We start from the raw sequence: 25,635 nt of genomic DNA on the forward strand, positions 1-25,635 counted from the left end.
ATAAAGCACACAGCTACGATCCTGGAATGGTCACTCTCTCCTAGCTTAACCTCACACGGCTGCGGTGAAGCCAAAATGGAGAAAAGGGGGAGTTATGTACACTGCTTTCAGCTCCCTGGAGGAAATATGAGATAGATATTTAACATCCAGACATAGCTCGGATAAGCACGCTAGAACGGTTCTCTCTCTTTTTAAAAAAAAATCACATCCTATCAGATTTATGCTCGGATTAGATGGGCAGTTTCTGAGAAGGCTAAAACTAAACTTGTTTTAACTGCCAGAAAAAGATCTATATTTTATCTTAGCAAAAAACAAAAAAGACAAAAAAAAAGGCAGCCAGGAAAACGTCTGTTCTCCTCTTTAGTGATCCACTCAGTTAAGCCCTGCCAAGACTTCACACACTTTCACTTGTCAGATCTCTTTTAATAATGGATCAAAAAGTGTCACCATCATAGCCCAGAGCTGGCAAAAGAACATTAAATAAAAACCTCTACAGATATTACCTGAAGAGCTTAACAGGAGGAGGCAAAAGCCCAGCTTTTATACCCTGCTGAATTTAAAAATAACTTTTAGTGGTGTTATTATTTCATAGAGCAGAGCTCCTATATTCCCACAGTGGCTCACAACTTCTTGCTACCAGGTTCTTGATAGTGTATTTTCCTGTGGGTTGGTGATAAGTATTTCTGTCTATCATCTGTCTCCTTGGATAAGTGGATACGGAAGTATTAAAAGAGACTCCACATCATAAACTCTGTACTGTTTCAAGAGCGAAAACTTTTCTTAAAAATACTTCTAGTATTAATAGGAATCACATTTAGTAAATTAGTTTTTGATTCTCAAGGTGTTGTAAGCCATCCTGAGACCACTTGGAGATGAGCCCAAAAAGCCTAAAAATAAGTAAATAAATACACTTGGCTCTGATTTCCAATTAATGGGACATCCTTTTTTATAAAGGTAAAGGTATCCCCTGTGCAAGCACCGGGTCATATTTGACCCTTGGGGTGATGCCCTCTAGCGTTTTCATGGCAGACTCAATACAGGGTGGTTTGCCAGTGCCTTCCCCAGTCATTACCGTTTTTATAGGCCCCTCTAAAATGATCTCTTAGTTTCTCTTACACATGAAATGGACAGAAACAAAACGAAGAGAATACAGAGTCATCATTTTTATTCATAAAGAACCTTTTACACACACACACACATGCACACACATTAATTCTGAACACAGCCCCAGAACGCAGATCAAAATATCCACACAACAGGGCTATGTATAGAGAAAAAGGATTTTCCTACAAACCCAAGTGATCCTCTTGGTTTGCAGAAAAATCCAAAACACTTTTTTTTAAAAGGTGGTCTTTAACAAAACAAACTGAAGAAGTAAGGCATAGACCTGACAGCTCCAATTGAAAATGCCAACCAGATCTTGCAAGCGGAGGTGGTGGGAGACAGGGAAATGGCTGGAAAGTTGGGGTGTGTGTGTGAAGTGAACAAGAAAGTGGGAGACAAGGACAAGGCAATGAAACTCGAAGCCATCCTCCCAGTCAGGGTAATGAAGAAGGAGGGCTGATGCAAGGAAATGATGCAGTATTCACTTTCTGCTTCAGCCCCCCCCCCCCCCTTGATTCATAGCTGATTGTGGGGATCTGGCTAGCTGGAAGGCTGGGCAGGGACAAATAGGGAATGGAAAGTGAGGAGGGGAGAGAAAAGGGGAGAGAATAAGGGGGCTGGAAGAAGCAAATGGAGAGCGGGGGAAGAAATTAGGACGCGTGAGGGACTGGAAGGGAGAAGTGGTGATTGGGAAGTAAAATGGAGGAAAGGGTGAAAAGCCAGGGCCCATAAAAGACTGGAAGGGAAAATGGGGCTGAAGCAGTGAGAAATTGGGAGGACAGATGGGATCCCGCCTTGCAGTGAATCCTGCTGATCCCCCCAGACACATCTAACATTTACCCCAAATAACAAAGAACTTTGATGTGGGAGTTCAAATATAACCTCCAAAGTCATAACTTCATAAGAGGAAGTTCCACGTTGTTACCGGCACTTGAGAACAATTATCAGTCGAGAGCTCAGAAACTCAAGATATTTGCATTTGACTTCTCTGTTGCACTTACAGTCCCAGAAATCCAGGAGTCCTTCCTTTCACTCTCTCCTCCAAAGTAGCCCCCACAACCTGCCCTTTGCTTGCTTTATCCAGACTAAGTTGGGAGGGGAGGTTTTTTCTTTTTGAAACTGAGTGCATAAAGCCCTGACTGTTAATAGTTAAATCATAAGGTCACATATTTTACATTAAGGAAGAGATGTTGTGTATTCTGTACGTCAGTGGTTCTCAACCTGGGGGTCGGGACCCCTTTGGGGGTTGTATGACACTTTCACAGGGGTCGTGGCAGGGCAAGCAGCTTGGCCAGGAGGGCGCCATCCACACATCAGCCTTGCGGGGCAGAATGCGAGAGCATTCATCTGTTTGGAGCAGTGGAAAAGAGTGAGATCGGCATGGTGGGACAGGAGGCAGAACTGGAGAAACCCAGGAAAAAAACAAATTTAAATACAATCACAAACAATGGATCTTCAAGCCATTGATCAGTTTGGGTTTAATTTCTGCGAAAGAACACTTGCCTAATTTTATGGTTGGGGGTCACCCCAACATGAGGAACTGTATTAAAAGGACGCGGCATTAGGGAGGTTGAGAACCACTGCTCTACGTGCATTTCAAACAAGTCCAGCAGACTTGATTAATTTAAACACCCATTTTTTTGCTAATAATAATTTTACTATATTTATTGCCCACCCTTTTTCTACAGACTCAAGGCAGGGTAAATTAAAATAAGCTGACCTTCCATCTGGACATGGGGGAGCCAAACTGTGGCTCACCAGATGTCCATGAACTACAATTCCCATGAGCCCCTGGCAGAACTGGGAACCAGAACAATTGTTCCATCTGTCCTAATGTCCATAGCTCAGCAAGAACTCTTAATATGTTGCTATTGTCAGCAGAGTGCAGCCATTTGAAGTTTGCAGGCCGAGAATCAGCGAATGCCTGCGTTTCCTGAAACCTTACTGATAGAGATGTTGAAAGAGTATAATTCCCCCCTTTTCTTTTTTGGAGACATTAAAGCCGCGAGTAATCTAGTTCAAGACACTTCAGTGAAGAGGTTGGCAATGGATCAAATGCTCTTTGTTTCTGTTATAATGGTACTAAATCAGCACTAAGCAGAGTTAATTATAGAAAATGTGTATGAGGAGAAAATGTCACCCGCAGAAACAGCTGGTGCATCGACCTCCCGTCCTCTTTTTCTCTCTCATTGTAAGGTTTGGCGGGTCATCTCTTTTCTAATTTTGTGCGGGTTTTTTTTGCAAATTTTGCTCCTCGTCTCTGACTGTTTACAACACAAAGGTTCTAAACATGAAGACCCAGAAATGATGACATTGTTGATGAGATGGAGACCATGAACTAGAGGGGTTTCACTGCAGTCTCATTTGAAGCTAGAGGGTTGGAGCTAGACTAAACTTTCTATTGGCAGAATGGAACTTTCCGACCTACTTCCTCTTAATGTAGCCCACTAATCTCTGGCAAATGCTCCTCTGGGGGGAAAGGGGGCCCTGAGTAATGTCATGAGGGGGTATGATGGCCCCAGCCATTGGCCTCTCTGAGGCAAGGTTTTCCCTGTTCTTTCTTTTTTTCTGACCAAGCCACCCTAGTAATGTATTATTATTATTATTATTATTATTATTATTATTATTATTATTATTATTATTATTATTATTATTATTATTATTATTATTATTATTTTGCTGAAGAACTGTGGCTGTCCCATCCTACCACAGTATGATATTTTGGCTGTTGGCTCAGTCAAGGAACTTGCAGGAAGGATCATGAGCCCCTTTTGACTTAAACAAATGACACTTGAGGCATTCTGAAATTCAAAAATAACATAATATTTTATTTAACATAGAGGAGAAAGGTCAGGTGAAATCAGGGGTTGAAAATGTCTGAGGCAAAATCAGTACATACGCAGACTTCAGTTTGTACATTTCAGGCTAATGAAATTTTGTAAAAGCTTTTCCACTATGACTTAAATCTTTATGTTGAGAGGCTTTTATTTCAGTGTTCCCCCTCCCCAAGAGTTCAGTACACTTTCTTTATTTCCTTACTCTTTGTTTACAGAGGGTTGATACACTCTTATCTGTACCTAATCCCCTTCTCTTGAAATGCTAGCACTTATTTTGGGTTTTAAACTGATTCTTTGGGCCTTTAGAGGCAGTTTCTCACCACACCAGACCAGCGATCTCTGTACTCTTCAGCACTAACTCCTTGTTTGACTGGATAGAGATTTTTTTTCTTGCTAGAAGATCTGTCCCCTTTCCTTGGCCTGAATAGGAGTCTCCATCTAACTTCCCATTTGTCCTTGCCAACTTTCCCCAGTTCTCATGTCTGTGGTAAACTGCTTTCCATCATGGCTGAATTCTGAATGAATCCTCTTCCTTAGGATTCAGCTCTAAAGTCTCTCTTTGCTCTGTCATTGAGCCACAGCTTCTCTGCCCAATTTTCCCCCTTTAAATGATCTCCCCCAACCCCAAGTACACAATGGGAAAATCATTTGTGGGAGAGTGCACACAAGCAAAACATTTGCAATAGAACTTGGACTGCTCCATAAAAGGCAAACATTGTTTCTATTGTCTAAGGGTCCTTTTCACAGTTTAAGGTCGAAGAGTGATTCACACACTGAAGAGTTGTCGAGATCCCAGTCCAGTAGCATTTTAAAGACCAACAAGTTTTTCAGGATATAAACTTCTGAGATTCAAAGCTCCCTTCATCACACATGGGCTCGGACTCTCAAAAACTTATATCCTGAAAATCTTATTGAATAAGAAGAGTTGGTTCTTATTTGCTGCTTTTCTCTACCCGGGGGAGTCTCTAAACAGCTTACATTCGCCTTCCCTTTCCTCTCCCCACAACAGACACCCTGTGAGGTAGGTGGGGCTGAGAGAGCCCTGATATTACTGAAGAAGAAGAAGAGTTGGTTCTTATATGCCACTTTTTCTCTACCCGAAGGAGACTCAAAGCAGCTTACAGTCGCCTTCCTATTCCTCTCCCCACAACAGAAACCCTGTGAGGTGGGTGAGGCTGAGAGAGCCCTGATATCACTGCAGAGTCAGAACAGCTTTCTCAGTGCTGTGGTGAGCCCAAGGTCACCCACGTGGTTGCATGTGGACGAGCGGGGAATCAAACCCAGCTCACCAGATTAGAAGTCCACACTCCCAACCACTACACCAAGCTGGCTCTAAGATGCTGCTGGACGGGAATCTAACAAAGATACCCCCTGAAATGATGGCTTATTACTGAGAAATGATGGCTTATTACTGTTAAATAACCGGGCTAATGCTGTGGGGTCTGCAACCTTTGATTGCTCTATTAGCATAATGTAAAAATGTTGATTATTTATTATAGTGCACAATTAAAAACAGAATAAAAACTTCATTAAAACAATACAGAATTAACAGCACATAAGATCAAACGCATTTCAACCCTACTGGGTCTTCCTCAGTGGTCAGAACTGTGATAATACACTCTATATAAAATATCTATATTAAACTCATTATAAAGTGTAGCTGAGTGGTTGAATGGGATCTGTAAATTATGGCTCCAACCAATATATGTAAATTTTAGACTTTTTGGAGGCCACCTCCTATGACATATGCCTAGACTCACCACTCTTCACTATTATATAATTCTGGGCTGAGAGTGTATCTCATGTGCATCAGAAAAAAAGCTTTTATTCTGTTTTTAATTGTGCACTACAATAAATAATCAACATTTTAACATCATTTTATTGTACAGCTCAACTTCTGAGTTCCTACCTGTTCAGGTTGGGTTGTGTTCCTTTTTTGGTTTTGGTTTTGCTCTATTAGCATAGTCACAATGGCTTGAAGAAGCAGTTCCTTCCCTTCCCACATGGATACTTATCATGCTCCACCTGCATAACCTTCGTGCGCAGACAGGGAGCGGCCCGAATCAACGTGACACATTATTCATAAAAGCAGGGGAACGCTTTCACTTGAGCGAGCTCTTCAATAATCAGGATGCTGAGAGAATGAAGTGCTGCAGCCAAAACATTTGAGAAAGAAGCAGACAGTTCGGATTTTGAAAAGGCGGATGAGAGTCAGAGTCATGAGAGGTGAGAGCACTGGAAGTCAGCAAAAATAGCAGGGTGATTGCCTATGCAGATGAGCTGGAAAAGCACGGAAATGTTTTGGAACATAATAAGATTCTGAGATCACAACAGCCATGTCCACGGTCCTGAGCTTTATCCGCGCTATGATGTGGGCCTAGTTCTGCCCTTGCTGACTTAAATGGAACACAGGCAGCTTCCCAGGACCCAGAAAGAATTCAAGAGGAAGCATGGTGCAAGAGGAATCACGGACTTTAATCCAGTCCGAAAAGAAAACGGTCAGGTAGTAACTCAAAGGGAATGCTTCATTGCACCACAGGAAGAAATGGCTGATGGGAAGATGCTTTAGGATGCTTTGGGCTGATCCTGCGTTGAGCAGGGGGTTGGACTAGATGGCCTGTATGGCCCCTTCCAACTCTATGATTCTATGATTCTAAGAAGGTTAGAGGGGCAAAGGGGACATTGGCCAACTATGTAAGGGATGGGGGAACAAGCCAACAGAGGCTAATTACAACCCAGAAACACCAGCCTGGAAAGCAGCGAGAGAAACCAAGGAAGTGCAGGGCAGCTCAGTGTCAAAACAGATGCTGGATCTTGGTTTCTAAGGCTGTGGACCCTTCCATCATGCAACTTTCCTGCAACAAGCACAGGCTGCAATCCGACACTCATTTCCTGAGGCACCGTGCACTGGCATGATGTATGGTATTGGGCTGGATCCCAGAGTACATGTCTGATAATGGAAAAGGAGTAATGATTTTTCCTCTGCCACTGCAAATATCTGTCTCCATAGGCTCTTCCTAGGGGCTCTATGCCTCTCAGGAGCTGCATTTCAGGGAGATTAGGGGCTGTGGGGGGAGGAAGGATGCGAGAAAGTCCTGCTGGGCTGACAAAAATCCATCAGCAACTTGCCCAAGTCCAAATGCTTAGAACAGCCCCTCACCTCACCCACCCAGCTTGTTGTAGTGATGTGGCAGCTTCTAATCTGTCAAACTGAGTTTGACTTCCCACTCCTCCACATGCAGCCAGCTGGGTGGCCTTAGGCTCGTCACAGCCCTGATCGTGTTGTTTTGACCAAGCAGTCTTTTCAGAGCTCTCTTAGCCCCACTTACCTCACAGAGTGTCTGTTGTGGGGAGAGGAAGGGAAGGCATTTTGAGACATTTTCCAGGTAATGAAAAGCAGGGTATGCAAACCAACTTCTCCTTTTTCTGGCACCTTTGGAATTCTGTGGACAGAGCTACAAAATGGCTGCTGCAGGAGATGGTTCCACCCACAAAGGGTCACCTCAGTCATGTAGAGAAGATTCTCCTGCTGTAAGGGCAGCTACTGCTGGAGCCACATTTTAAAAAATGTGTACAGCCAATCAAATCTCCAATCATCATTCACAACCCTTGCTTGAGAATACTTGGCATCACCCACTTCCTAAAAAGAGAGAGCTGTTTTTTTGTACCTCATTTTATAAGACTCCTGTGAGTCCCTTGGACTGCAAGGCGAACAAACCGGTCAGTCCTATAGGAGATCAGCCCAGACTGCTCTTTAGAAGGTCAGATCCTGAAGATGAAACTCAAATACTTTGGCCACCTCATGAGAAGGAAGGACTCCCTGGAGAAGAGCCTAATGCTGGGAGCGATGGAGGGCAAAAGAAGAAGGGGACGACAGAGAATGAGGTGGCTGGATGGAGACACTGAAGCAGTCGGTGCAAACTTAAATGGACTCCGGGGAATGGTAGAGGACAGGAAGGCCTGGAGGATCATTGTCCATGGGGTCATGATGGGTTGGACATGACTTTGCACCTAACAACAATTTTTTTATGACCTGAAGGAGCCTTAAAACAGCTCACAACCGCCTTCCCTTCCTCTCCCCACCACAGACACCCTGTGAGGGAGGTGAGGCTGAGAGAGCCCTGATATTACTGAAGAAGAAGAGTTGGTTCTTATATGCTGCTTTTCTCTACCCAAAGGAGTCTCAAAGCGGCTTACAGTCGCCTTCCCTTCCTCTCCCCACTGCAGACATCCACCCTGTGAGGGAGGTGAGGCTGAGAGAGTTCTGAGAGAACTGCTCTGTGAGAGCAGCTCTATGTGAGTGACACCAGGCATCTATCCCCCTGCATTCGAGCCAAATTGCAGGGAACAGTGAAGCAAGACTCTGTAGCTGTAAGAACACATTATGCAAGCGCATTGTGGCTGGAGGGAAAAGGAAGAAAAGTCATTCACGACTAATTCCCCGGAGTCCCCCTAATGCTACCTTCAGAGATGAGATTGCATTGACGCTGCCGCTTGTACAAGGGAAAGGCTTGTTTCCCCATCATGCGGCAAATAATTAAATCAATAAGTAACTATAGGCAAACTAATAACAATGTTGACAGTCGTTGTAGCTTTCCAGACACTCCAAATATTTTCGCAGGAGTCTGGAAGGTCCAATTGTTTTCTTTAAAAATCTATATCCAAGCTACCTTTCTTACCACACAAACTGTGATGCTCATATCTTGATTAATCCCACTCTCCCTTTCAGGCCTCTCAGCCTCTCTTATCTAAGCGGGGCAGTTTCTTCCCTCTCTGCCATAACAATGGAAAAGATTTAGGAAGCGATTGGCAATCTCCAGAACTGGGCTTTGAAAGCAGATTGATGTAATAAAGCAGGGATTCTCCCCCCCCCAAAAAAAAATGAAAACTAGCTTCCAGAAGCATAATTTTGCATGCAGAATGGAGAGAAGAGAGAAGAGAGAAGGAATAGATTTCTTCTCCTAAACATTCCTGCTCCCTTTGAAAGGGAGATTTCCAAACTGAAAGGTGATCTCCCTTGCACTGGGTAGGAAGCCTTGAGCTTGGGATCTAGTCACGTTTTTTTTTTTTTTTTTTGGCCTAAAAGTTGTACTGCCCAAGATGGATTTGGTGCATTCAGCAATCCGATCCAAAATGGGCTGCAAAATCTAACAAACAACTTCAGGGGGCCCTAATGTACATGTATTTGGCCTCAATGTTTCCTTGCTCTTGCAACGTACTCAGTGCTCATCGGATCAGTTTTGTGGGTAGGGTGGTGAATGATTTTTCACAGTCAGAGTAGTTCAGCAGTGGAATAGGCTGCCTAAGGAGGTGGTGAGCTCCCCCTCACTGGCAGTCTTCAAACAAAGGTTGGATACACACTTCTATTGGATGCTTTAGGATGCTTAGGGCTGATCCTGCATTGAGCAGGAGGTTGGACTAGATGGCCTGTGTGGCCCCTTCCAACTCTATGATTCTATGATTCTATGATATCCACCTTTTAAAATGTACAATATTTCTGTTATATCAGTATATGGGGAAATTCCTGTATTTTCTGTGGGTGGCTGTTGGGACTTTTGGACTTGGCTTGATCTTGAGTCCCTCCAGAAATTAGAGCTGCAGAGTAAAAGAGCATTGTGAAAGTATGCAGCTATTAGTTACCTTTGTGGATGAGGTACAGATCCAGCCTCACAGTGCTTTGAGGTTTAAAAGAGAGTAATCTTTACTGGAAAGATGATTTAGAAATATGTATCATATTAATCTGCTTCAGTCTCCTTACTGAAGTAGAGTACAAAAGCTTAAAGAGTAGTCACAAAAGCAGTACACTGCAAACCTCTATGGCTAGGCTGCAAGCTGGAGTACAGCTCACATATCAGCAGGTGGAGAGAGCTGAACCTAATGGAATCATAGAGTTGGAAGGGGCCATACAGGCCATCTAGTCCAACCCCCTGCTCAATGCAGGATCAGCCCATAGCATCCTAAAGCATCCAAGAAAGATGCTTGCTTCTGCAAAGCACACAGATCTTTTCTTCCTGAAGAAGCAGTGGAAAGGACACGCAGTAACGGGTTTAAACTACAAGTACAACGATATAGGCTAGATATCAGGAAAATACTTCACAGTCAGAGTAGTTCAGCAGTGGAATAGGCTGCCTAAGGAGGTGTTGAGTTCCCCCTCACTGGCAGTCGTCAAGCAAAGGTTGGATACACACTTTTCTTGGATGCTTTAGGATGCTCTGGGCTGATCCTGTGTTGAGCAGGGGGTTGGACTAGATGGCCTGTATGGCCCCTTCCAACTCTATGATTCTATGATTCTATGACATTACAATTAGGGGTAACAAAGTAACATCCATGAGAAATCAGAGAGGGGAGCAGCACAGGGATAGATGAGTTGGAATTCCACCGCCCCCCCCACAAACCAAAAAAAATCCCAAATCTTCTCCTCTATCTTGATTAGTTCTCAGATGGTCGACTAGGTCAAGTTTTCAATTACCCTCATTTCCTTTTATAACTTGCTCTCCACTACCCTGAACAACCCGCACCTCCTGAAACATACTCAGTCCTCATTTTTTCTTCTTTCAGTTAATTTAAAAAGTAATGTTTTTGCACAGGGGAGGGAAGGCAAAACACTATGGCCCAACCATGTTAGATCTCAGAAGCTAAGCGGAATCAATAGTTGGAAGGGAGACAACCCAGCATGCCCCACTCCCGTGTGTTCACGGGAAATGGCGGGGCATTGTGCCCCACCGCAACAGCATGGTGCCAGCACATGGAATTATTATTATTATTATTATTATTATTATTATTATTATTATTATTATTATTATTATTATTATTATTATTATTATTAGATTTATTTCCCGCCTCTCCCGACAGGCTCGAGGCGGGTCACAACAACTAATCCCATTAAAATTCACATTAAAACATCAAACTACTAACATGACGGCTAAAAATCCCATCCCTCCCCCAATTATCGAAGAGGTGAAGAGGAAAGGATAGGGGAGTAGCGTACACTCCAACTCCTAGGGGGGGAGCGATGTCCCTGATTCGCTGACCCCAGCCTCAACCATAGACCTGGTGGAAGAGCTCCGTTTTACAGGCCCTGCGGAAAGCTGACAAATCCCGCAGGGCCCGCAGATCACCCGGGAGCTCGTTCCACCAGGTAGGGGCCAGGACTGAAACAGCCCTGGCCCTGGTCGAGGCTAGGCGCGCTTCCTTCGGGCCGGGGAAGACCAACAGGTTCTCACCCGCAGAGCGTAAGGCCCTGCGGGGGGCATAGAGTGGTAGGCGGTCCCTCCGGTATGTGGGTCCCAACCCGCGTATGGCCTTGAAGGTTAAAACCAAAACCTTGAACCGGATCCGGGCAGCAATTGGCAGCCAATGCAGCTGCCTCAGCACCGGCTGGATGTGGGCCCTTCAAGATGTTCCAGTGAGGACCCTGGCAGCTGCATTTTGTACCAGCTGTAGTTTCCGGATCTGGGACAAGGGTAGGCCTGCGTAGAGCGAGTTACAGAAATTGATTCTGGAGGTGACTGTCGCATGGATCACTGTGGCCAAGTGGTCAGGGGACAGGTGGGACGCTAGTAGTCGGGCCTGGCGAAGGTAGAAAAATGCCTGGCCCGCTACTCTCTTGACCTGAGCCTCCATAGTCAGGGAGGCATCAGTGGTCACACCCAAATTCCTAGCTTGGGGCACGATGGTAAGTTGCACCCCTGCTAGGGTGGGCAAACGCGCTGCCTGTTCCTGCCCCCTTCCCCCCAGCCACAGGACCTCCGTCTTGGAGGGGTTGAGTTTCAGGCGACTCTGCTCGAACCATTCTGTCACCGCTTCCAAACATTTGGCAAATGGTTCCGCGGGGGAGTTCGGGTGACCGTCCATTAGGAGATAGGAGATCTGGCGCCGTGCATAAAGGGCCCACCTGGCAACGCAAGTGGCATTTCACTATTTGTTACTGTGTAGCTCATGAAAACCTACATCATCATGAAAACCTACAATGATTTCATGTATTAAAAAAAAGCAAACAAACCCAAAATGCTAAATAATGGTGGCACAGAACCTATGAACCTATGCTGCGCAGAGCATGGTAGATCACCTCTGCTGTGGGATGCTTCCCCTTCCTCATAAACTTCCATGCACACAAAATCAACATTTTTGAAAGGGTCCTTGTGAGAACAGAAGTTTTAAAGGACGCGTGTGCCGCGGCAGAGACAATTTAGTGTGCATGGAACTCATTTGCCATATCCCAGTCTTTTAAATTATGCACTCTCTGCAATATTTCAGCTACTGCTGTTCCTCATTTAATCACTCCTCTGTGTAGAGATGGCTAATAAATGGGACAGACCAAGGACGCTTGAGTTAAAATCACCAAACATGAGATCAGTCACAGTCTGTGGATTTCCCTGACGGCTATCGATAAAACACTTGAACATTACTGTCAAAAGACAGGCTGTGTAGGTACACATTGGTTTTGCACTGAGAAATGACTCAAAGTAGCATAGGACTCCACCTCTGGTCCAGCCATGGTATTTGTCTGTCTTTGCACATATCAGATAATACGGTGGTCCCCAACCTTTTTATCACTGGGGACTGGTCAACGCTTGACAATTTTACTGAGGCCCGGGGGGGGGGGGGCTAGTCTTTTGCCAAGGGATTTTGCCACCGCCTGAGCCTCTGGTCCACTTGCTTTCTTGCCAGCGCCCCTGACTTCCCGCCGCCCGCTGGAGGGCCCTGCCAGCAGCAGCTGTGTAGTGCCACACCGAGGGGGAGCCCCAGCCATGGTGGCCGCTGGAGATCACTGTGGCTCTATCCCAGGCTTTCTCAACTAGGGTTTTGTGAAACCCTGGGGTTTCTGGAAGGGTTTTTCAAATGGGTGGGAGTTATTAGAATTAATTATTTTAATATATATTTTAAATGTGTTAAACATTTATTGGGTGATATGACCATATGTTGGAATGTTGACCCGTTTTTCCTCCTCTCAAAATAGCCAGTGATGTGCCCGGATGGGGTGGGAAGGGGTAGGCGTGTACTCAGCTATGCTTCCCAATCATATTCTGCACGATCATGCCACTTCTGAGGTTTCTTGAAGCCTGAAGAATGTTTCAGGGGTGTTTCAATGATAAAAAGGATGAGAAAGGCTGGTGTATTCCCATGTTAACAAAAGGAATGTTAATGTTTCACTGTAATTGTAGACATCTAACCTCAATGGGTCAAGCAAGATAATGGGCAGGTACAAGAATATACCTTGAACATAGATGCTCTAGGCTGATCTTGCATTGAGCAGGTGGTTGGACTAGATGGCCTGTATGGTCCCTTCCAATCCTATTACCTTTTATGCACACAGGACCAAATTGTGTGATCCTAACTGTAATCGCGGGATAATAAATTGCACTATTTCTCCCCTCCACACTCTGCCTCCCCATCTTGCCTTTTTGCCTCTTCACTAGTGGGGGGAAAGGCAGCAGGGAGAGCAATGCGCTCTTTTACTCATGTCTCCTTGGCCTGTCAATCCATGGAGGCAACCAATCAGAGGTTTGTGGGTCTAGCAAAAAAAAATTTTTTAATTGAAGCTTATGCATGGCAATTCATACTTGCTGCTATGCATATCCGTTGCCATGGAAGGTAAAGCACACACAAAAAAACTCCACAACGAAGGCACGGTGAGGGAGGTATTACTACCATCCCTTCTGCTCCTCTTCTCCCCTGCCCACCGGTCCACCAGTCCACCTTCCCTTCCCCACTCACTGCCACGCCATCTGTACTGCATTTTAATGGGAGCCAGTCAAGGGGGGATTATGCACTGGGGAAAACTCACAAAAACTCTGAAAAAAGCCCACATATTTTTCTGGTTTCTGCACATGGCACCATTTCCCCCACAGAAGCCTCACTATTATATTTTCAATTCTGCATGGTGTTCCCTCCTTTGTGCAATGACTGTGCCTTTTCTGCACTGTTTCCTTGCGGTATTCTAAACTTGATTTGCTACGCCTTTTCCTTTATGATGTTTCCAAGGATGACTTCTTTTGCATGCATAAACATTGCCGTGTTTTTCATCTCCTCTCTTGTGCTATTGTATACCAATGAGTGAACAGACAGCCCCATTCTGTTTTCAGTCCCTCGTCACAGAATCATAGAGTTGGAAGGAGCCTTCAGGGTCATCTAGTCCAACCCCCTGCAGGATCCAGGAAATTCACAACTACCTGCCCACCCACAGTCTCCCCAATACCATGATCAAATTATGCCCCCCCCAAAAAAAAACAGAGCCCCTGGTCAGTCTGGTCTGGAGGAAATTTGCCTTCTGACCTCAAAGTGGTGATCAGCATTTTCCTGGGCATGCAAGAAAGGACCACAAGAGCCAAGCATGGACACAATCCCTTCTGCCCACCCATCTACAATCTGTCTAAATCCACAGAATGAGCAGTTCTGTCAGAGGGTTACCTAGCCTCTGCTTAAAAATTTCAAAAGAAGGAGAAACACCCCCCCAAGGAAGCCTATTCCACTGAGGAACTGCTCTAACTGACCTCCCACCAATGGGAGGTCAAAATGCCCCTTGTTTGGTGCTGCCCCTCCTACCACTGCTATTACAGCAGTACCCCAGCATTTTAATCCACTCTGTAAGAGGAACAGTATATCTCAGAGGAGGAAAGGTAGCATTGTTTCCAGAGATACAGGTTTGCATTCAAAAGCTGTACACCCTGCAGGAATTTATTGTACAACTGCAATTCCCATTAGGCCCTGCATGTGTCGGAATGGCAGTCAGGTGACATTGCTGCTACCCATAACCAACCAATGAGTGTCCAGCGCAACAGTGGAACTACCCCTCTCATTTGGGGATTTTCCGTCCTAAATGTTTCAAATACATAATTATTTATGGTCTACTGTGATATGCAAAATGAAGGGGGGGGGGAAACGTAGTATCAGCGCACATGCATGAATGGGACCATTTAAAAAGGGGGCAATTTAAAAGGATCAGCGGATTGATGTTGGTGAAAAATGGTAAATGCATAATCCACCAAGCCAAAGGGCGGGATATACTCTTAACATTTTGAGATTGGATAGAGGTATTGAAGTACCAATTTTCTCACAAGTGAGAGGAACAACCACTGAGGAAAATTCCATTTGAAAATGGGAGATATCTGTAACCCATTCTGGTTGGATGCTACAATAAACCAACATAATAAGAAGAGACTTTTTACTTTTCTTTATCTTGTATTAATTGTGTTAATATTGTTAGTAGCCTTGGCATAGTTTTTTTTCTCCTTTTGCTCAGTCAGCAGCTCTCCAGCAACACAAGCTGAGATCTTTCACATTACTTACTATCTGTCCCTTTTCACTGAGGATGCCAGGGATTGAATTTGGGAACTTCTGTATGCCAAGCAGATGTTCTGCCACTGAGCCATGGGCCTTCCTTCTGGCAATCCGAGGATACTAGAACAATGGCTTGATAAGGGAGCTGAATGTGTATGTGTAAATCATCTTTTACTCACAGTTCCACACCTGGGGAGTGGAAAGCTGGCCAGATGTTTTTAGTGGCAAGATGACAAGCCTTACACATTTTGCTTGTGTGATGGATGCTTTTGAAGAAGACTTTAAAGAAGTTGAAGTGATTTAAAGCATTGCTTACTATTTCTTTCCTAAGAATAGTCCACCCCTATCCTGCCAGTGTGCCCTGAGAAAGTTAAATCGAGATGACCTAAATATAGACTCTATAGAAGAGCTGCAAATAATTTAAAAATACAAGCAAAGTTTACAATAAGCTCTGCCTGACAGTCTCATTTTTCTAGCTTTTGGTGATGATAGTTGTGAATCTCTCAGTGACATTCAGATTGGGCCAATTTGTCAGAATACAGCTGAGGAAAAAGAAGTTGCCTTTTTTCTGAAATGTGGGGAACCCTCTAGAGCAGGGGTAGTCAACCTGTGGTCCTCCAGATGTCCATGGACTACAATTCCCATGAGCCCCTGCCAGTAAACGCTGGGAAGGGCTTGTGGGAATTGTAGTCCATGGACATCTGGAGGACCACAGGTTGACTACCCCTACTCTAGACAACCCCCATCCTCCAAATACTTCCAGGGAAGTTTCACTTAAAATATTGAAGGTTCTTTGCTTAGTCTGAGGTTCAAGATAGACATCATGACGGTAGGGCTCAAGATCACTGACCCAACCAACCGGGATAATCCTAACTGGAAGGTCAGGCTCTGGTCACCGGCTAGGCAGCATGCAAAGAATTTGCATCTGAACTGCCCCTACCTACCTGAGCGAGCAGAGGTGTGACCTAACCACCTGGATAACTTCGGTCATACTGAAGGAGAATGGACCTTAGGACTCTACTAGATGGAACCGCTCCTGCATTACATACACATGGGTATCTAGGAGAAAAGTTTTATAATTCCTTGTAGCACTCCTGACAATGACCAAGCGGGGCCCGGGCTGACAACGAGAGTGATCAAGAAAACCTCTGCAATGTGTACAGTGTACAACTTAATACCATGATGTCCTCCGGTATTAGATAGAGCCTTACTTGTTTCATGGCAGGCCAAGAAATGGTTTCATTGTACTCGGCAAACCAGACAACAGTCATTTAATAAGATGCCCAGCATCAACCCTCAACCAAAGAACTCTTGAAATATCTGTTTTAATATTGGCATTCCTGTACAGCCCAGGACACGTGTCCTTACATACTGAGTCTAACATATACAGACATCCACACATGTCGCATTTCCCAAATACAACAATTTCCAGAATTTCAAAATCCATGGCACCTTGGCAACATGTACCCCTAGCCTCAAAGAAGATATCCCATGCTACACTAGTAATCTAAAACCATGTTAGGCTTGAGCCACAGATTTATTTATTTATTTATTTATTACATTTATTTATTTATTACATTTATATATTGCCGCTCCCAGCAAGCTGGCTCGCGGCGGTTCACATCGTATAAAAACATCCCATAAAATTTCCCAATATTTCAACGTTCCTAACATACAACAAAACCCCCATAAAATCATACCCTTACAAAACCTCTATAACAACGGTTAAAAGAACAATACAGGCCCACATTGTACCCTCCCATTCTCTTCTGAACCTAAAAAGTATTTGAAGCATGAGTACACTTCCTCAACCTTAATCCTGCAGGCCTCCCAGGGTCCTGGAGAACCATTTCAGCATACTGTAGACATTTTTTTCCCATTCCTGTTTTGTCCTACTTGAGGTTGAGCCATTTAATCACGGCTGCAGCTGATAGTTCCCCGTCTTAAACGCTGTTCCAGCAAAGCATGAAATCGAACTAGGGCCTTAAAGCCCTCTTGCAAATGGGTGGAGCTACAAGCCCCACCCCTTCCAGAAGCAGGCTCCAAGTCCTTAAAGGTGCCACACCCAGTTACAGCAGCAAGCACTCTGATGGGAATGGGATGGTTCTTTGCTTTGTGGGGCTTCTGTTGCTTCATGTACTGCCACAGGACTAGGGTGGGGGTTCAGGGTCCAAGTCCAATTCACAACACAAGGCTATATGCTACGATCAGCAGGTTGAGTCAGACTCCTGGATCTCTTCCTGTACGTCAAAGAGGTGTCTTAACTCCTTTTTTGTTTTGTTTTGAGATAGTGCAAGATGCTCAGACAACCCTTTCTTCACCTGAAGTTTTGTCCTCTATCTGATGAGAAGAAGTCAGCATTCTGGCCCAAGATGTACCTCCCTTCCTTCACCACACATTCTCTCCACTAAACTCTCCACTAACTGCCCCCCCCCCCCCATTCTCATCCACTTTGTAGTTTAATCATGGAAAAGAATGACACCCCCCAGCCGGACATTCATTTTGCAATGACAATTAAAATATGATGTAAACAGAACACCTTGAAATGGGGCGCTGCTCTACCTCCTGGCTAAGATAGCAAACCACAAGGTGGCTAGTTCAAATCTCACCTCAGCCATGAATTTCCTAAGTAGCTTCAAGCAAGCTACCCTCATCCTGAGTTTCCCCATCTGCATAATTGCAAAGCACTTGGAATGGTGGAAACACTCAATGAGTAAAAGAAGGTGGTGTTATTGTTACAAATTTGCAAGTTTTCTATGTGTCAAATTGCACAAATCCATGATTAGCATTATAAAGTCACTCGACAGGTTAAACCCATCAATGGTCTGAGGAAGAGTGCTTGCACACGAAAGCTCACGCCTTGAATAAATCTTTGATGGTCTTAAAGGTGACACTGGACTCTGATTTTGTTTTGTCGTGCTCCTTCAGACCAACATGGCTACCCACTTGAATCCCTCAATGTCAGGTATACCTCCACACTGTATATGACCAAAGAACCACCAAAATGCACACAATGAAAACGTAACCCTCCCTGTACTCACCATCCTGTACAGTTTGTCTTCGAGATCTTGATTAATTCTTTGTAAGGCTAGGTAATTGTTTTGTATCCTGAAATAAAGATGAAATCGTGTAATTAACATATCTTTTGCACATTCTGAACTGTATTTTTAGACACAATTTTTCCCCATGAGCGACTGTAGCTTAGTTTCCCACTGACTTTAATTAATGACTATTTGATCATCAATTCTGCCACTTAGTAAAGCTGTTTTTTTAATTTGTGAATGTAAGATTTGAAGACTTTAAGAACTCAATCCTTAGAAGTCTCAATTTCTGCTTAAGGCTCATGGATATCCTCATATGGAAAATGTCTCAGGTGCACATAGATTTTTTCCCACCAAGTGTAACCCTAAAACAGGCTTTCTCAATCACGATTTCGTGAAACCTTGGGGTTTCTTGACGGTCCTGGAAGGGTTTTCATAATGGATGGGAGTTAATTCATTTTTTAAATATTTCAAAAAATCGTGAATTATTTATTGGGTGATATGACTATGTATGCCCTCCCCAAATGGCCATTGATGGGTCTGGAGGGGATGGGAAGGGGAGGGGCCTCAGGTGGCCATGTCCACAGCTTTGCTTCCCAACCATATTCTACACGATTGCATCACTTCTGTGGTTTCTTGAAGCTTGAAGAATGTTTCAGGGGGTTCTCAGCAGTAAAAAAGTTGAGAAAGCCTGCCCTAAAAATGCAAAGTACGAATATGACCGATGCTTGAGAAAAGCCAAGTTCTTAGCTGAAAACTGGGATCAGTGGGGATGTGATGTTGAGAACATGCTCAGTAGCAAAAAACCAGTTTGCTGAACTGTGGAATGTGTGAAATGGATCAAAATGGGTCAAGGAAGAGTGGAAACGCACTGTGGGAAATCCAAATTGAATTTATTTTGTAGGAACACATTTTTACATCATTTAACTTTGACAAGACACATCGTTTCATGGATGTTTTTGTACATGAGAATACTACCTTCGGGACAGGGAGGGAGCTGTGAAGCAGAAATGATTGCAGGCACAGATCCCCAACAGCAACTTTGTTTCATAATGAGACAATGCTTCCTGCTCTCGCTCTGAACTGGCTGTGTGACATCATCAAATAGTTATGTCTGATCAGGAACATGGAATCATGACATCATCACTGTCATCATGGGTCTCATTGGCTGGAATCCCTTGGCGAAGGAGGACCCCTGGAGGCGGGAATATTGCAGAAGCAAGAGCACAGGAAGGGAAACTGTTCCCATAATCCATGGAAAAAGGGAAGGTGTTTGTGGGAGCATTTTTTCAGCACCTCAAAATCGTTTCCTTTGCCCTGGATATGACTTTCTTAATTCATGTCGCTGTAAATTCATGATGGTGACTCTGGGAGCAAAACCATTCCAGTGTCTCCCAAATAAATTATTCAAAAGAAATCCATTTTGAACATCAGAAACAACAGATCAAAGCCTCAGCCCAGCTTTGAACTGGAAAAAAATGGTGATTCTTGTAATCTGTTCCCAGGACATAACGCTGGGAAGTTTACTTCCTGGCAACATGGCAAAAATGGCCGCTTAGAAGGAAATGAGGGGTTACAAAGTGTGTACAGTGCCCCCTAAAGAGCTCCATTATAAAAGTCACTGTTGGAGAAGGGTGACTTACCATGCCTTGACATGAGGGAAGGGGCACTACATTTCTCTAGATGTGCAAGTGGTACCTCCTTAATGAATGGGATACCTCGCTTAGTCTCAGCCTGGGAGCTTCTCTCTGAGTCTTCCTCTCTTCCTGTGCCCTTTCTCTTTGTCTCTCTCCAGATGGCTCTTCAAGGAGCAAGATGTATCTACAGGCAAGATGTGTCTACATCAGCCATGTCCTCTTACGTGCACAAACGTCTTGCCAGAATAGCTGGCTATTTGTGACAGGGAACAGTATTCTTTAGATTAGGCTTCTGTTTTGTCCTTTTGACTGCAACAAGGATGTCAGTCGAAGCTAACTCAACAAATATAAGCTTTATTATATTTTGCCATTTACCTTTCGGGAGTTTGTTTATTGCACTCAATCCCATACTTCGATGACTGTGCAACTCGGCTGTATTACTACTGCATATCCCCAACAGTGTGTTCCTCTTTGCCAAGGAGGTCTGAGGAAGCGTTCAGTGGGACAGGTGGTGGTTGCACTTTGCTCAAAACTGAGTTCTTGCCCATCTTTTGAGAGTGGAACCGAATCTTTTTGTCGATAGCAGAAAGACATGGTGGATCCAAAACCCCTATCCAACTGAGGGAACAGATCAGGATCCCCATGGTGGTGCCAGCCAACACCTTTTCAGGTGTTTATAGAAAATGGTTGGAGCTACACAAGACTCTTGTTCAGTAATGCTTCTGATTGGCCGCTGGAGTTCTGGTAGTTGCCACTAATGTTAGTCCTATTCCCTCTCACTCTGTTTTCTCAATGTATTTTTAGAACTAGTTTTTGTTTCCTCTTGTACTTGGGCTTCCTTGGTCACTCTGCCTCCTGCAGCAGCCATTTTATATCTGGTTCCACTTCCTGCAGCAGACATTTTGTGGCTGGTTCCACCACCCTGTGTCAGGAATCCAAAAGTGTCCACAGGCTGAAAAAGTTGGAGAATCCTGGAACAGATTTGAGTCTCTGCAGGCCAGTGTTACTCCGGGAGGTCAAGGGGATCTTCTGTAACTTTGGGTTAAGCAGTGTTCAGGTGGGAATCAGCAAGAACCTCCTCCTGGATCCCAAGCACAGTAACCAGAAGAGGAGACTTACTGGGGCCCCTGCCTTTTTTAAATGCTGGGGTTCATTACTGACTATGTAAGATTGCAGAAACATCAAAAGTAGCTCATGGTAGCTTGAAGATAGCCTCTGTAGTTACAGGCTGCCGGATGCAAAGATCATTTGCCCGCAGAGCCTGTCTCCTAACCTGTCTCAGTAAGTTTACTGCAAAACTGCAAAAAGGGTGGGAGAAATTATGAATTCATTGAAGGCACTTGTCGTTCTTGAAGTGTACCAGTACAAATAAAAAATGAGTGACTCACAGGACTTCTTTTTTGACATTTACAACCAGGCCATGTTTAAATCTGTGGGTTTATTTTTCATTCATAAATGATGGGGGGGGGGGAAGAAAGGATGAAATCTGGTTACTTGCAGAAGGTTAGCGTCAAAATTAACCATTCAATGTCAGCATTTTCTGACTAGCCACCTTAAAGAGTGAGTAGCAGATGTCGACCTTTGTCATTCCCCCCGACATTTACCTAAGATTACATGCAATATCAACAAATAAGGAACTGACCGTCTCAACTTTTCCGTCACTTTTTCAAGTTCTTCCTGAGCGCGTCTCAGTTCGACTTCGAGATACTGGCGTGTCGAATCAAATTCTGTTTCAAGCATTTCCAGTTTATGAGTTGTGTAGGAGAGTCGCTTGCGCAGTTCCCCCTTCTGTTCTTGCAGCGTGCTGGAGGGAAGAATGAGGCAGCTGGTCAATATTTCCGCAAAGGTTCTCAAGCTACTTGTTCTAGAAATAAACACCAGTGGAAAAAAAAAATCTGGGAAACAAGACTGCATCCCGCACAGCATCAGTTTTGGCAGCTTTAAAATCTGGAGTTTAAAAAACTCAAAATCACAAACAAAGTCGCATGCAGGAAAAGACTTCAGACTGCAGCCAGCTGTTTTGTTTTTTTTTCCCCAAAAGAAAACGACACACAGAGGTTGAAGGCAGGCAAACGGCAGCAAACTGATGCCTGAAGCCCTCTGTTTCACCTCACTTAAACATAACCCTGGCCCTTAGGCAAAGTTTATTACAGGCAGATGACAGAAGGTAAACATTTTCCACCCAAGTGACCACTCTGTTTCCTGTAAAGAAAAACAAGGGCCTTGAATTTTACCACTCAGATCAGTGAGGTCTGAAGAATTCCCCTAGCCCAGGGGTGGTCAAACTGCGGCCCTCCAGATGTCCATGGACTACAATTCCCAGGAGCCCTTGCCAGCATTCGCCAGCGAATGCTGGCAAGGGCTCCTGGGAATTGTAGTCCATGGACATCTGGAGGGCCAGTTTGACTACCCCTGCCCTAGCCTCTGTCAGACATCACTTCACGCCTTGGGCTGGGCAGAAGGATTCAAACGTTGCAGAACGCGTTGAGACTCAAGGCAGGCGATAGCAATAAAATCAGCAGAAGATAATATAATTATAAAAAAAAAAACACCTGAATTTAAACAATCAGTGATCAAGAGGTTGGTGACTTTCGAGACACCCACAAAGCAATCATCTTGAAGAGTGAAAAACTCTTCTAAAGAGGTCCACTCTGCAAGCATTCAAAATAGCAAGAGCGACACAGATCGTCTTATTTCCACAAGGAGGGTATTCCATGTCAGAGCAGCCTCAGGACAGGAAGCAATGAAACGCCCCGTTGCAGGGGTTGAAATGATGAAATTATCAGGACCTAGGCCCAGTTTCTCAGAGCAGGACAAAAAATGCTTGCATATAGTGATACTCTAGGAATTTTACTCTAGGAATTTTGATAAATAACACAGAAACAAGCTAAAGTTATGTAGAACATCTGATATCACATCCTCTCCAAACTCTGCCCACCCCAGGTACCACCCCAGGTACCACCTCAAAAATCTCCTTAGCATTTAGCAGGGCAGTGATGGAAACCCTGCTCTTCAGATATGTGGGCTGAGGTCCTGAAGGGTTTCAACACCTTGAATTGGACATGGAAACTAACAGGCAGCCCAGGCAGAAAAAAAGGGCACCTGGCTTCGTAACAGATGGGCTGCCGCATTTTGCACCAATGGCACCTTCCAAATGACAAAGGAAAACCAGAAGGGGGCAAAACTTCAACCTGAAAATCAAGCCACGAACCTGAAGGTTGAGCAAACAACAACAACAGAAACAGAATAAAATGCAACTTTTTATTACCTAGTGCATAGAATTAGGATGAAAAAAAACTACATAAAAGAATATCATTAAAAACTTAAATCCAAGTTGAGAGCAACCAAGATGTTGCATGCCCAATTTTTTAAAAATCACATTAATGGTTATACATGTCAGAGCCAGAGTACCTTTATTGGCATAATGGTTATGGTTATACATGTAACTACCGGGTTTCTCAATATAAATGATTGGGTGGTATGCCCATATATGGTCATGTCAATCTGCCCCCCCCCCATGACCAATGATGGGCCTGGAGGGGGGAAGGGGGGGTCTCAGCCATACAAATCCTTGCTGGAGAAGGCTCATCACATATAGTAGCGACTAGAGAGGTAAGTACTCTCATTTTAAATGAACTGCTGGGGGGGGGAGGGAAATGGAATGGCACAGGCCCACCCCAGTCCTGTTTCTGACATCGATGGAGCGGCATAGGCCTGCCCCAGCCCTGTTTCTGATATTTGGGGTTGGAGGCATGGAGTGGGCCTGCCCCAGCCCTGTTTCTGAAGCCTCCCTTTGGTGAAGAAGAGTAAATTAGTAGCCCGCCTAGAGTGATGGTTCTGTTCACAAATCATCTGAAAATATTTCTGTGCTGTCCTTTCCTGTGCTGTGGGAGTGGTCTGGTGATGTCACATTTGGCGGGAGTGTCTGGGTGATGTCACCTCTGATGACATGTGACTTCTGGGGGTGTGGCAGGGAGGTGTGACCTGCTGACATCACTTCCAGGGTTTCTTGAACCCTGATGAATATTTCAGGGGTTTCTCAATTGTAAAAAGGCTGAGAAAGGCTGTGTTTCTCCAAAAGACCCTGAGGGCCTACTTCCATGGTCACTATTATATGACACACACATATACTATAACTATTCCAACAAGAAATATATTTTTAAGGCCTTGCAGGTAGTAGATGAGTCCCGAAATGGTAAAAAAAAAAAACCACACACACATACATAAGAATTTCAAAACATACTGACTTTTCTCGAGAAATATTTTTGTGTAGAATGTCTGTAAAGAATGGTAGTCACACAAAAGTGAAGCCCCACTTTTAATGTTGGAATAGTTAGAGTTTACATGTGTGTAATATGGTTGTTACAACTGAAGAAGGCCCTTGATATCAAAAAGTGTTGTTGTTTTTTTGATGAAACATGTGTAAGCATGAATGTGATTCTTTTGGAATTGGACATGCAACTTCTTGTTTGTTGCTGAAAACTAAGCTTCCAAATGTCTCCAAGGGCAGCCCACAAAGCACAGTCAGGGCCTGAGGTTACTGTTTTATGGCTCTTCATGGCCAGATTAACAGTTTCCAAATAGGAGGGAAAGCTTATGGGTCAAGCAGGGTTGATAAAATGTACCTGTGGCTACTGTAGGCATTTGTTTCTCCAATAACATAGCTAGGTCTAGCAGGATGCCAGAGCTCCTTATGGTTTCTTATGGTTTACTCCCCATCTAAGGTGGGGAGTAAAACCTCCTCCAAAGCAATTTATTCAATTTATTCTCTCTTGGCCAACTGATCACAGCAGTTAGGCACCAGCTCAGGTATCATTTACATACTGATGACATTTCAGTTTCGATCCACTTACGCTGCACTTTGTAACTGGATTTTAATGTGTAAAATCACCTGTATTATGAAAGTTTCAGTGTAAACATCTCAATGCTGCAAGGGAGGGCAGTATATAAATATAATTGGTCAATTAATTAATCAAGTGAATGAATGAATAAAAACCCAGAAAAATCCATCTGTAAATAATCACTAAAGTTCATTGAAAGTGGATTCAAAGTTCCTTATTCAGCATGTATGTAAGCACCTCGGCCCATTATGCACGGAATGGAAGGTCCGCATTCGGGGTGGAATGGCGGCAGCTAAAATCACCAATTATGCACGCTGCAGGCGGCAACCGGGTGCAGAGTCAACGTATGCCGCTGAAAAAGCCGTGTTAGCGAGATGCATAAGAAAGTGGAACTTCCCGGGATCAGGGTGCAACCAGAAGCGGCTCCGGAGTATTCGCGTGCATAATTGGATACTCTGGGTTTTGCCGCCATTGTGTTCTGTCCCGTGCGTAAGCGCTTTGCTTCGCTTCTTCCTCCTCCGCGTTCTCCATGCCGCCGTTTCAGCAGCCGTGCATAATAGGCTCTCTAGGTGCACCATTTAGGATGTGTTGAACAGCACTGGAGAGAGCACAGAGCCCTGTGACGCTCCCCAGAGAATCTCATGTAGCCAATTCATCCCCCTATATTTGATCTCAAACTCCCAAACAGTATCAAATAAACAACTGTGTCTAAGGAGGCTGTTAGGGCCAACACAGAGAGAAGGAGAGCTGTTTGTACCACACTTTGTAGGTCTCAAAACAGCCTACAATCGCCTACCTTTCCTCTTTCCACAACAGACACCCTATGATGTAGGTCAGGCTGAGAGAGCTCTGACAGAACTGTGATAGGCCCAAGGTCACCCAGCTGGCTGCATGT

General features: G+C 44.4%; 1 protein-coding gene across 7 annotated transcripts in view; it reads right to left on the minus strand.

The window, feature by feature from the left end:
• BEGAIN (brain enriched guanylate kinase associated) overlaps window positions 1–25,635 on the minus strand; it is a 287,735-nt gene that overhangs the window by 87,035 nt on the left and 175,065 nt on the right. For all 7 annotated transcript variants that reach the window (XM_077323688.1, XM_077323690.1, XM_077323689.1 and 4 more), the window contains 2 exons: window positions 21,542–21,703; window positions 18,263–18,329 (listed from right to left, as the gene is read on the minus strand). In XM_077323688.1, coding sequence (XP_077179803.1) covers window positions 18,263–18,329; window positions 21,542–21,703 — 229 coding nt within the window. The remainder of the gene's footprint in view (window positions 1–18,262; window positions 18,330–21,541; window positions 21,704–25,635) is intronic.

The sequence above is a fragment of the Paroedura picta genome, chromosome 2, assembly GCF_049243985.1.
Source record: "Paroedura picta isolate Pp20150507F chromosome 2, Ppicta_v3.0, whole genome shotgun sequence".
Lineage (NCBI taxonomy): Eukaryota > Metazoa > Chordata > Lepidosauria > Squamata > Gekkonidae > Paroedura > Paroedura picta.